At 29.1% G+C, this 12,937-nt stretch overlaps 1 protein-coding gene across 1 annotated transcript; it reads left to right on the top strand.

Annotated features, from left to right (window-relative positions):
• The first annotated feature begins 6,642 nt into the window (after nucleotides 1–6,642).
• On the top strand, nucleotides 6,643–8,505 carry HSPRO2 (Hs1pro-1_N and Hs1pro-1_C domain-containing protein). The gene has a single exon (XM_028072013.2). It carries the CDS (start codon nucleotides 6,944–6,946, stop codon nucleotides 8,306–8,308), a length of 1,365 nt encoding a protein of 454 aa, XP_027927814.1. The 5' UTR covers nucleotides 6,643–6,943; the 3' UTR covers nucleotides 8,309–8,505.
• The last annotated feature ends 4,432 nt before the right edge of the window (nucleotides 8,506–12,937 follow it).

The following is a 12,937-nucleotide window of genomic DNA, read 5'->3' as shown; positions in this document are numbered from 1 at the left end:
ATATTTTTAAATTTATTTAAATTAAATTAAATAAGCTATCATTTATGCTTTTTTTATTATATTTATTTTGAAATAATTTCTGAATTATTATTATTGGATGATGCGTGGAACTATGGATTCTAATTTCATGCTTATCTGTACCTACTACTCGTCCTAGGTGTAGAAAACTTAGTCCACAATTATTCGTGGATTCATATAAAAACAAGTGTATATCACTATAAAAAGAAAGAACAGGTGAAGTACACATAACACAAATTTATAAAATTTGAATTCTGTTCTAAAAAAAGACTTTTTTTTTATATTTTTTGCAAAAACATTTATAAAGAAAGTCGTGGATGTATATCTGTTAGTAAAAGTAAAGGATAAGTCGTAATATGAGACGTGAAATGCAAAAGACACGTGGAGTTAGAATGAGAACATATGTGGTTGTCACCCAACAGCCAACTGGGAAAGAAAGGGACTGAAAATGAGATGGCAATGGTTCTAAAAGTCATTGAATCAAATGATTCTCGTGCTTCCCTTCATTTGAATTTTTAAGCCAAATCACATGAACAACTTACACATGGATAATTTAACACCAATCACACAAAATCAACTTCATAGGATAAATTCTATCATCCACTTCATCCCTTCAATCACGCCATTTCTTAGATCCTATGTTTGCTTTTAGATTCTCTCACTAATGTTTCATCTATCTTCTGAGGTTCATGTTCTTGTTCTGTTCTTACGTTAAAGTGAGGTTTTTTCGAAAAGAAATAATAGGATATTAATATTTGTTAATAAACACGGTTAAAATGATAAAAGATGACATTTTTTGACGCAGTACATGGCGGCTACCCTATATAGTATTGATTCATTGATTGATTCTAATTCTCCCATGTAGTCTGCCACAAAACATGCTTGTTTGTCACCAAGTTGCCAAATTCCTACCATCATTTACACGCCTTCAATGTCAACCAACTCAAACTACCATACATCTCCTTTGCTTTATCCTTATCAAAATCAAAATAATTAAAATAATAATATTTAAATTATTATATTATACACACATGTTTTTTTAACAGAAAAACCCTTGAAACCACTCATTACTTTTAACGAAAATAGATTTTATATGGTCTTCCATATCATCACGATGGAATCAAATTCTTTTTGTATGAACTAGTTGGTAGCAATTTTTTGAAACTGTTGGTGTTTATCACTTTTGCTTTAACAGTGGCAAAATATATCTGCTATATTTTAGTGACGGCCAAATAATAATCCGTGACACGTGGAAGCATCATGTAGCGCAGTTCTCAATCGCCCGAGCAACCTGATGTGTCCTACTTTGGCCGACAGCGTGAGTGCAATGCTACGTCTCACAATTGTTGAAACGTTGTTCTTAAACGGTCAAACCCGTGGATGCACAATAAGGTACTTCAAAATTAGGGATAGGTCAGATTCCATTAATTTTGTGACTAGATTCTAACTTTTTATTTCTCATAAACTTTATTTTGGGTCTATCGATAATTTCAATTTACTTAAAAATATTAAAAATAAAATATATTTTTTAAATTTATGTCAGATAAATTAAATTTGTTTTATTTTTAACTGTAAAATTTGATATATACATAACTAAAATGTATAATCATATTTATGTTTTCAATTTTATTAGTTTAAATATATTTATTGTGATCAAAGTTCATTTAAATTGTGAGTTGAATGAATTAAACTGAAAATAGTTTAGGTCATAATTTTCTTCTGTCTAATCTAATTCGTTCAGCAAGACAATTTAAGTTATCTTGCCTTGCAACCTGGTTACATTAGTTTGTGTGACCAATATAATTTCATTTCTATGTTAGTTTTAAATTTTGTTAATTGTATATAATTCTTTTTTGTTTTAATTCAAATAGATAGAAGAGCAGAAATATGTTTAGATCTGATAACATAACCTCATAATCCATAGAAAATAATGGAACTAATTTTCTTAACTGAATTTATTTATCTACAATTAATTTCTTTTAACTTTGTATGATCTAAATTTACAGAAACTAAAAAGATTAATTAATATGTATAAAAATTCAAAAATAATTTTTTAAATATAAAAGTTAAAATTAGATTCTGTCAATTATAACAATTAAATGAATAATTTAACTTGTTACATTAGTATAATAATTGAGTGTGCTCTATTTCATTTATATTCTGTGATAATTGACCTAAAATTCCAAAGAATGTATATATCACATTGTGACAAGAATATTAGTATATACACTGGCAGTGTATTTATAGTGTTTTAGTTAATTTTCATTTTGGGTAAAATATGATTTCACTCTTTCTCAACTAGATAAAATTTACCTTTTTTTTTTCTTTTACAAATTTGATGGTTTTGAGTTTCATTAACTTTAAAATGTATTTTTAGTACTTAAAATAATTTAAACCACTTATTAAAAAAGTGGAAGTTCAAACAATAATAGCAATAATATGTTTATGATAAGATTTTATTGAGTTAGATCCAGCATTTTCTATCCAATTTCACTCTTCGGGAAATAAAGAGGGCTGATGTAAATCTTAATGGCTACAAAATGAGAGTCGAAAGTGAAGTTAAGTTACAAACAATTTTTTTAACAATTAAATTTTGGTACGTAAAATTAATATAATATTGAGTCAATTTGAAAAAAATAATATAATACGGTATTTATCATATAATAAAAAAGAATATTTAGTTTGTATTTATTTTCTTATTTTGTTAAGTCATTTTACATCTATTTTTAGTTTATTTTAATTTTGTATGGTCTAAATTTTCAAAGACCGAAAAAATTAAAAGGAATGTGTATAAAAATTTAAAAGTATTTATTTAAAATATAAAAATTAAAATTCAATTTAATTATAACAATTAAATGAATTATTTAATTGGTATAAGAATTGATTGTTATCTATTTCGTATTTATATTTTGCAGCAATCTAAAATTTTAAAGAATGTATATATCACAAAAGTTTGTGACATGAAAATAGTATATATACTCAGTCACGTATTTATAGATTTTGGGTAAAATATAATTTCACTTTTTCCCATATATGTAAATTTTACTTTTCTTTCTCTTTTACAAACTTTGATGGTTTTGGGTTTGATTAACTTTAAAATGTATTTTGAGTACTTTAAATAGTTTAAATCACTTATTATAAAAAGAAAATAATAATTTATAACAAGTCTGGAACATCAACAATAATGTATTTATGATCAATCATGATTTTGTTTGGTTAGGTTCAACATTTCCTACCTAATATCATTCCTCCTCAGGAAAGAAAGAAGACCAAAAGTCAAATTAGATCCAAAAAGACTTAAGAGAAAGATGTAAAACTTTAGGACTAAACAGATAAAAACGATCATAACCAAGAAAATAAAATGGAAGAAGCCTATAAAACAGAGATAAAAGAATAAAGAAGTATAAAAATAAAAAGAGGTCGAATCAAAGAAACCAAGAAAAAAAAAGTAAAATTTATATTTTTTTCAAGTCAGTTATCAACATCAAGAGCAACTTCAAAATTAAAAAAAAAAAAACAAAACAGAATCGTCATTTTTTAAATTTAAACCAAATTTTTTAGAACTAAAACACTTTAAAACATTTTTTAGAAAGTATACATAATGTATGTAAGACATGAGGTGACTGTGGACTCCAATGTTGTTTGAGAAAAGGAAAATATTTTGTTCACAATAGTTGAGTAGTTTCTGATAAGATGCACAAATATTCTGTTTCAATATTACTTGGAGATTATTTATTTAGGAATTACCCATCAACATTACATTATATGTCATCATCAGTTGTCCATTATAATTTCTATTTTTCCTTTTCATGTTACATGAATAGTGTAATTGATCACTCTTTACTTGATTGAATGATTTAGAAAAAATAACTCAAACATCTTCGTGATTATATAAAAAGTAATATCTAAAATTTTTATTTTTTTATGAAATATATCAAATATAACATTATAGTTTAATAAATCTATAACAGAGTTATTATATTATTGTTCATATTTCACATGCACTTTTATATTTTATATTACTTTTATTTTGTTATTTCACTTAATTTTAGAATAGAAAATGTTTTGAAACTAATTGAATATTTTAGAACAAGTGAACTAAATATTTGGTAACAGCTAAAATGAAAAAAAAAATTAGACAAAACTTGAACTAGTAGAATGAACTTATTTGTAGAAGTAGTTTAAATTATATGAAATATAAACATTTTATTAAAATAAGAATTATGTAAATAGAAAAGATAATTATTCAAAAATTATTTAATAAAATTTATTATTTTTATAAAACATTTTTTCTTCAATTATTACTAAATTTCTAAAATAGTTGTTTGTTTTATAGATTGGAATTAGATAATTTGGTGTATTTTATGAAAATTGAGTGAAGTGTTCAGAAAACAATATTATTAATTTATAAGATGAGAAGTCAATAAATTGAGAATAAACACATTATTCTAATATATATTTAATGAATAAATTATTTATATATGTATATATAGATATTTTTTAATAATAGAACATTAAAAAATAAATATATTTAGGGTATACAAGTATTTAATGTTTTATTAACACTATTATTGTTAAAAAGTTGTTGAGTTTAGAATAGAGTGATTGTAAAACTAATTACCTGTTTTTGAGATTAATTTTGAACTAATCTTTAGTTGTAAAATGACTACTAACCCTTTTGGTCATGATACATATATACTTAATTGCCAGTTCTGCATGCATGCTCAGTTTAAACGGTGTAATGTAATTCGAATTTCTGTTGTTTTTATCGTAAATGATTTGTTCTGCACAATAAAAGATTGAAAAGCTGTTTCTGCTGAAATATCATCTTCTGACGCATCACAAAGTTGGCAAATTCCACCGATAGTTTTTTGCCGAAGAAATTAAGTACGTACACTATGATGAAATCTTTCGGTATTACAATTCATAAATTTTTTTTTCCACAATATATTGAAATAAAAATATTATTTATGAGACCAATTTAATAGCATTGAAGTTAAAATTTATTGGCAATTAAAAGGGTGTGTAAGTGTAAGAGGAAATAAGCAACGAAGCTGAAATTTATTGGTAGTTAAAACGGTGTTGGAGAAAATAAGCAGAGCAGTAGAGTTTATTGGTAGTTAAAACGGCGTAAGAGATAAGCGGTGTGAAGTGTGGGGCACTATCGTTTTCCCAGTAAAGTTTCATTAGTAGTTAAAACGGTGTAGGAGACAATCTGCGGTGAAGTGTGGGCGCAGTCGTTTTCCCATAAAGTACGGGCAAATTGGGCAGTTTATCAAAATTTGTCGACTAACGATTTCAATGTTCCAAATTACGGCTTTATTAACGTACCATGCCACTGTAAGACTGTGGAAGGGAAAAGAAAATCTACGCATCTCTACTAAATAAACCACTCCCATTCTACGTATCTAGTCTACTCATACTTTTCCCTACTCTTTAAGGAAAGCACATTATCCATATCTATGTTCTATCTTCTTTTTAGATATATGTATCAGTATGAAAGTCTTCATGCATATTGCTTCAAAATTAGTTAAAGTAAGTTCATGAATTAGGCCACTCTGTAGACTACAGTGAAATTGCATATTGTTTAACAATAAGGTCATTTATGTCAGTCTGTAGTCACGTAAAATACAGTTCATTTGTTAAATTATTTCAAGTTTTATAAACAGAAGATAGGTTGAAAATGTTAAAAGTGATTAATAAAAATTGATGACAAAGATAATTATTAATAGTTAATAAACATTTCATAGTTACTGGAAAAACAAAAAGATAAACGTGATTATCTCTTTAGGTTTTCGAGAAGTCTTATTTTGACTGTTCGTCATTAATAAAACAATTTACTTAACATAGTAGAATAATGCATTTCAACCTCCAACCAAACATGTAACATGACAAAAAAAAACAGTAGACTAGCATGATCTTGGGAAATGTGCGTGCTGTGTAGCATGTAAATACAAGAATTTAGATGATTGGTGCGCATATAGTGACATGATACAAGCTGGAAAACCCCTTGGCCTCAAGCGACAATCTCTGAAGAGGCAAGAAACCATGTCCTATATTAACAAATCATTCCATACACGAAAAGAGTATAAATCATGACATTTACTATTAACATTAAGAGATCAACAACCTCTCTTAGTTTTAAATATTTAAGTATAAAAAATAAGGATAATACAAGTTTATACCGATATTATTCTTTAAATGAGTTTCTGAGTAAATCACCAAGTTAATCTTTGATTATATAAGTTAAGCAACTTCTAAAATTATAAATAGGTTTCATTTGAGTTTGAAAAACTAATAAATGTTGATTCCTTATACTATAAAGTAAAAAAGGATTTTCTTATTATAATTTTAAAATAATTCAGTATTATATTGATGGATTACTTATATGAAATGGGCCATGAGATGGATATTAGACCCGTCTGGATTGCGAAAAAGCGGTGGACACTGGCCGAACCAAACACTGTCTTCAAACGCGTGCCTTAAGTTGGAGTATCCGAATAAGAGCACCAGTTTGGCATTTAATTATTTAAAAAGAATTAATAAATATGGTCCTTGAGAGTTGAAAGTAAACGGACACCTTGTTCCTGCTCCTTCACATTTTTGGATAAGCTTGAATTTTGCATTGCCGCTCCACCCTTCCTCCCTCTTTCCCACAAGATAAATATTGCTCCCTTTCCTTAATTCATCTACAAATTAGTATTCTTTATCCTAAGCCACTTTCCGTAATTTTAAATCATTTTCAAACCACCACGACTTTCAACTTTCAAATACCTCCTTCTTCTTCTTCTTCTTCATGCCCCCAACATTCTCAGTCCACACGTCTTTCGAATTTCACACCACCATCATCACTCTTCCCCTTCCATCCATATAAATACCCTATTCACTTTCACATCACAACACCACTCCCCTTCCCTCTCTCAAAATGGTTGATTTACATTGGAAATCAAAGATGCCTGCTTCCGACATGTCTTCCAAATCTCCAAAACTCTCCATCCCCGCCAAGTCCTTACCCTCTCTGCAACTACCCTTCCGCACCACAGACATCTCTCACGCTGCACCCGCACTCTGTGCTGCATACGATTACTATCTCTCTCTCCCACAACTCAGAACCCTTTGGAATTCAAGAGACTTTCCCGATTGGAACAACGAACCAATTTTAAAACCGGCCTTGCAAGCTTTAGAAGTCACCTTCCGTTTTCTTTCCATTGTTTTCTCCGATCCCAGGCCTCATTCCAACCGCAGAGAATGGTACCGTAGCATAGAATCCCTCGCCATTCATCAGATTGAGATCATAGCCATGCTGTGTGAGGACGAGGAGCTCAATCCTCAGACACGTGGCGGCGTCCCAACCGCTGATCTCACTGTAGATACCACCAACAACGAGAGCCGGAGCTACAGCGAGGCCAGCCTTCTTCCGCGGCTTGCCACGTGGTACAAATCCAAGGACGTGGCGCAGAGGATTCTTCTCACCGTGGAGTGCCAAATGAGGAGGTGTAGCTATACGCTAGGTTTGGGAGAGCCGAACCTGGCGGGGAAACCGAGCCTGCTTTACGACCGCGTCTGCAGACCGAGTGAAATCCACGCGCTCAAGACTACGCCTTACGACGAACGTGTGGAGAACTACGAGAACCACGCTGTGCACGCCACGCACCAGATCGCGGAGTCGTGGATCCACACATCGCGGATGCTTCTGGAGAGGATCACCGACGCTATCCTCTCCAAGAGGTTGGAGCAGGCGGCGGAGGACTGCCACGCGGTGGAGCGCATCTGGAAGCTTCTCGCGGAGGTGGAAGATCTCCACCTCATGATGGATCCGGACGAATTCCTGCGTTTGAAGAACCAGCTCTCGGTGCGCTCGTCGAGCGGCGAAACGGCGTCTTTCTGCTTCAGATCAAAGGAATTGGTGGAACTGACGAAAATGTGCAGAGATCTGAGGCACAGGGTGCCGGAGATATTGGAGGTGGAGGTGGATCCGAAGGGAGGACCGAGGATTCAAGAAGCGGCGATGAAACTGTACGTCTCGAAGAGCTCGTTCGAGAAGGTTCACCTGTTGCAGGCGATGCAGGCGATTGAGGCGGCGATGAAGAGGTTCTTCTACGCGTATAAACAAGTTCTGACGGTGGTGATGGGAAGCTCGGAGGCTAACGGCAACCGAGTTGGGCTGAGTTGCGACTCGTGTGACTCGTTGACTCAGATATTCCTTGAACCGACGTATTTTCCAAGCTTGGATGCCGCCAAAACTTTCCTTGGGTACCTCTGGGATAATAACGATCACAAGTGGCCATGAACACGAGCTTAGATCTTATCGACAACGTCAAATTTCATTTCATCTTAATGTAATTCACTTTAGTTTGCTAGATTTACACGTCCAGCCAAGAAAAAACTAAATATGTGATCTACCAATTCTTTTTTTCTTTCTAAAGATAATTAAATTTTGTAATGGCTTCGTGGCTGTAAAATATATAGTAAATTATTTTTCCACAACTGCTTCTGCACTCCGTATTTTTAAGTTCCAGTCGATTAAATTTTTTGGAATGAAACAAATTACATTGGCCACTTTCAAAACGTAAATTGGAATCATTTCGCCAAACAGATCCTCAAACTTCTCGGAATGTAATTTTATTTATTTTAAGAAATATTGGAATTATCGACATATAGTCTGAAAATTCAAAGTTATTAATTCTTAGTTTAAATTTTTATTTAAAAGTGGATAAATGTCCCTTAATTAATGATAACTCTGTCAAGCCTATTAAAATTGGATGGTTAGTAGCAAACTAAACATTTTTTTAATGATGCACTGTTTACAGAACATGTCTGGGTGTTAAATCAGAACGTGTGTTCTAGTACGTCATTATATATTGTTGTTCCATTCTTACTATGATAACATTTTTATATCCTTTTATTATAATGGATTGAGTAGACGTTGATTATAAGATTAGCAAAGCCAACTAGACTTCTTCCCTCTCCCACCAACCGTGGAAAATTAAGAAAATAAAAATAAAAAATATCAGCCACCTAGAGAAGAAAAAAGAAAAAAACGAAACCAAGTCATGGTTTCCGTTGAAGGTTCGAAGAATGTTTCCAAGTTCGAATTAATCAGATATGGCTACATGGGACCATGACTATCTTAATCTTTTAAGTGCCAAAATCAGATTCTTAAACTCCACACATTTTACGTCTTCTATCAAAGCTCTTCATTCATATTATCTATTGGAAAAGTAGCTCACAACACAAGTAAAATACATTGTATTATAAGGAGAGCAACATATAATAGTCAAACTTATACTCTTCTTACAATATATTTATTTTAAAAACAAAAAACTGAAATTACACTAAATCAATATTTATAATGCCTAAAAAATTAATAAGGTTGCATGTGATACCATCTTTACTCCCTGGATATGTATGATTTGATTCGATCTTGGCTCAACCATCTTGGTTTGGCTTGAAGATATCTTTATTTTTAAATTTTAAAATTCAAAAAATATCCAAATCCAAATTTTCATATACATGGAATTGGATTATGGACTAAACAGAAGAGGGAATTGACGAAAAAAAGAAGAAGAAAAAGTCTTATTACCCATATTCAGGGGATGAAGCAATTGGGTAACAATGGCCCGATTACGAAGATACATAAAAACCGAAAACAAAGGTGATTTTTGAGAACATTTAAAATAAAATAATCACAAATATCATATTTTTTAGAAAGCTCTCGAAAACAAGGAAGTATGATATTAAACGATCTGAACGCAATTAAAACGAATCTAATAAACAAGATAATGATATAAATAACACTATACGACAAAAATATATCTGTTCGTGAATATTTGTAAATAAAATTTGTAATAGATAATTAATATTTTTATGTATTTATTATTCTGAGTAATGGATAGAATTAATTTTAAAATAAGTTGAATGTGAATATCATATTATTTTTAATCGTAAATTTTTTTTTACAAAAATTAAAATTAAAATTTAATTTATATTTTATTAATATAAATTTAATTAAAATTAAAATTTAATTTATATTTATTATGTTAAATTTAATTAAAATTAAAAATTAATTTATATTTAATTTAAATTTTATTTAAAAGTTTTATATAATATATATTTTTTAAATATTTGTGTGTATACGAATACGTTTTAAACAGGTAATTGACGGATATGTTTTTACAGATAGATCAAGTAGCCGATAGACATTATTCATACTTATCCCAACCCATTTACTTCTTTATACTATTTTAATGTAGAAATAAGAGATTACATTCTTTTTAACTAAATAGTCTACTTTATTTTTTATTATGAGTAAGGTGTTTTCATATCCAATTAAGAAGATTAAACTTAAAATTAAAAAACGTAAATTAGAATTTAGGTAACATTTATTTAAACAAATTTAAATAGTATATATTTAGATTATTGTGGATTGTATATCGCAACTTGATCTTTTAGACAACACTATATAGCTTTTATTCATTTATTATATGATAATGTGTGTGTCGTGTTAAAGTGGGTAAAAGTGTTTTACTTATCGATCCAAAGGTGAGACAAAGAACATGGTTATCGTTTTGGTAATGATGGAATATGTATCTATGAATATGTGAATGGAGTAACTTGTGTTTCTATTAATTCCTTTAATCTGTAATATTCTACTCTGTCAGGCATCTACTTCCTTCCACTAATCACTTTATAATTTTGAAACTTTTCTGACAGATACTTATGTACTTAGCACAAGTAATATTGAAGATTTGGATATCTAAAATTTGACGGGCTTAGATGCACTCATTGCGTGGTGGGTCGTCATAATGAATGGGTTTCATGAGAAGCTGGCCCAGCTAGGCCCAGCTCATTCAATTGTACCCACAAACACGGTCATGGAAGAAAAAGATACTTTGAAAAGATTTTCAAAATATTGTTCATCGCTTACACTTTCTTCGTTAGCCTATAGTTTGTTTTTTTTTTCTTTTAAATATTCACAATAATACAGCAATGAGTACTAAAAAACTAGAAGTCAAAAGGTTAGGCTTTTTATAACTTTATAAAATTGTGAAAATTATTTTACTTTTTTTAAACGAGTAATTCTTTATTTTTGTAACATTTTTCATTCCTCAAAGTTAATTTTCATATTTTTCTAGCTACGGGAAATTTTAAAATTATATAGATAATGTTTATTTTGATATTGAAAGTGTTCAATTGCCTGTTCAATCAAATTTGATCTCAAGATATTTTTGGATTAATTATTATTTTTTAACTTCATTTTTAGGGACGTGTAAATTTAGTTATTTTAACCAAATTATATAAAGTTTTTTGTATGACATTTGAGTTGTTTATACCGTTTGACATTTTTTCTTTAATGTTAACTGAGAAACGTGTTTGAAATATCAAATAAATTTAATAAAATTTGGTTAGAAGAACAAAATTCATATATTTTAAAAAATGAGAGATTAATTTAATCCAAAATTTTGAAAAAGATATTATTTTTAATTTTCATAAAATATCAAAAACATATTTAACGTTATATTTTTTCAATATTTTGAAAGTTATAGAAACATCGTTGATTAAGTGATAAATAATGTAAGAATATATATATATATATATATATATATATATATATATATATATATATATATATATATATATATAAAAGGAAATAATGTATTAGATAATTAAAAGTATAATCAGTTATTATCTTAAAAAAATAGTTGTATAATACTAATTTTATCTGAACAAAAATTTTGTCACTCTTTTTATAAACGAATTTACCAAAAAACTAATATATCAGTAATAAGAATTATAAATTTATCAAATTTAACTGTTAGTTACATTACCAAAAATTCAAGATTTACGGATGTATTTTATCGATGAATATTTTTATCGATAATCAAAACACAAAATTTTGTTGAAAAAATTTGTCAATAATTTTTTTTATATAATAAATTTATTTCCATTAATAAAATTTCTTCGATAATTATGACAATTCTCTAGGAATTTTAATTAAGCTTTAGTATTATCAAAGGAAACATATAATTTAAGATTGAAACATATCTAATTTGAGATTGATTGCATCGGGTCCCCTTTTATCCCATAAGAAGTCAATTCCCATTTTTAAATTGTATTTCCCCAAACCCACAAAATCAAGGAATTAAGAGTAGAGAACATAAAGAAATGTTTCTCAATGTTCTAAATAACAAGGATAATGATATTTTGACTACTAAATTTTGATAACTTTTTCTTATAACATGATGTGTCATTTTCTAAATTGTTTTAGAAGTTTAAAAATGAAAAAAAAAATGAAAAATCACTTAAAAAATGACACTTAAGATTATAAAAAAAAATTATCAAAATTTAGTAGTTAAAAAATCATTTTTTAAATAATAATCATCCACATCAGAACTTCTCATAGTGTAACATAACACAATATCCAAAAAAGTTAGAGAAGCTTGTAAGCCAAGATCAAAATCTAAATTTTAAGATGTTTGAAATTTGCAAAATTCAACTCAACCAGTAGTAATGTATACATGTAAAACTTAAAAGGTCAACAACGAGTTCATCACGTAACAAAAAGAATGAAGGAAAAATAAATAAAAATAGATGTAGTCGAAAATGGGAAAAATGAAGTTATTATTCAGCATGTGACATAAATGTGCGGCTGAGAGAATTTTTCATATTGCAAAACAAACCGTCAACAATAATATAACCTCTAATTAAAAGAAAGCTATAATTTGAAACTTGTGGCCCTAATTTAGTTGACGGTATATGGTGAAGAGTTATTATTGCATTGTTTATAATTTTCCGTCATTAGTCCGTCAACACTGAGAACGTAAAATTGCTCATAGGCTTCCAAAAGTTCTGTGTATATGTATTCATTTATTCAATTATTGGGGCAACGTTGTTATGAATTGAAAGGGACAAAATATTA

This window comes from Vigna unguiculata, chromosome 1, assembly GCF_037176805.1.
Source record: "Vigna unguiculata cultivar grain cowpea cultivar isolate G323 ecotype 2 chromosome 1, ASM3717680v1, whole genome shotgun sequence".
Lineage (NCBI taxonomy): Eukaryota > Viridiplantae > Streptophyta > Magnoliopsida > Fabales > Fabaceae > Vigna > Vigna unguiculata.
Note: the sequence above shows the minus strand (reverse complement) of the source record. Positions and strands in the feature narration are given on the sequence as shown.

Bases quoted from the DNA above. Each gene is read 5' to 3' on its own strand.
- HSPRO2 (XM_028072013.2), top strand. From the start codon at position 6,944: ATGGTTGATTTACATTGGAAATCAAAGATGCCTGCTTCCGACATGTCT.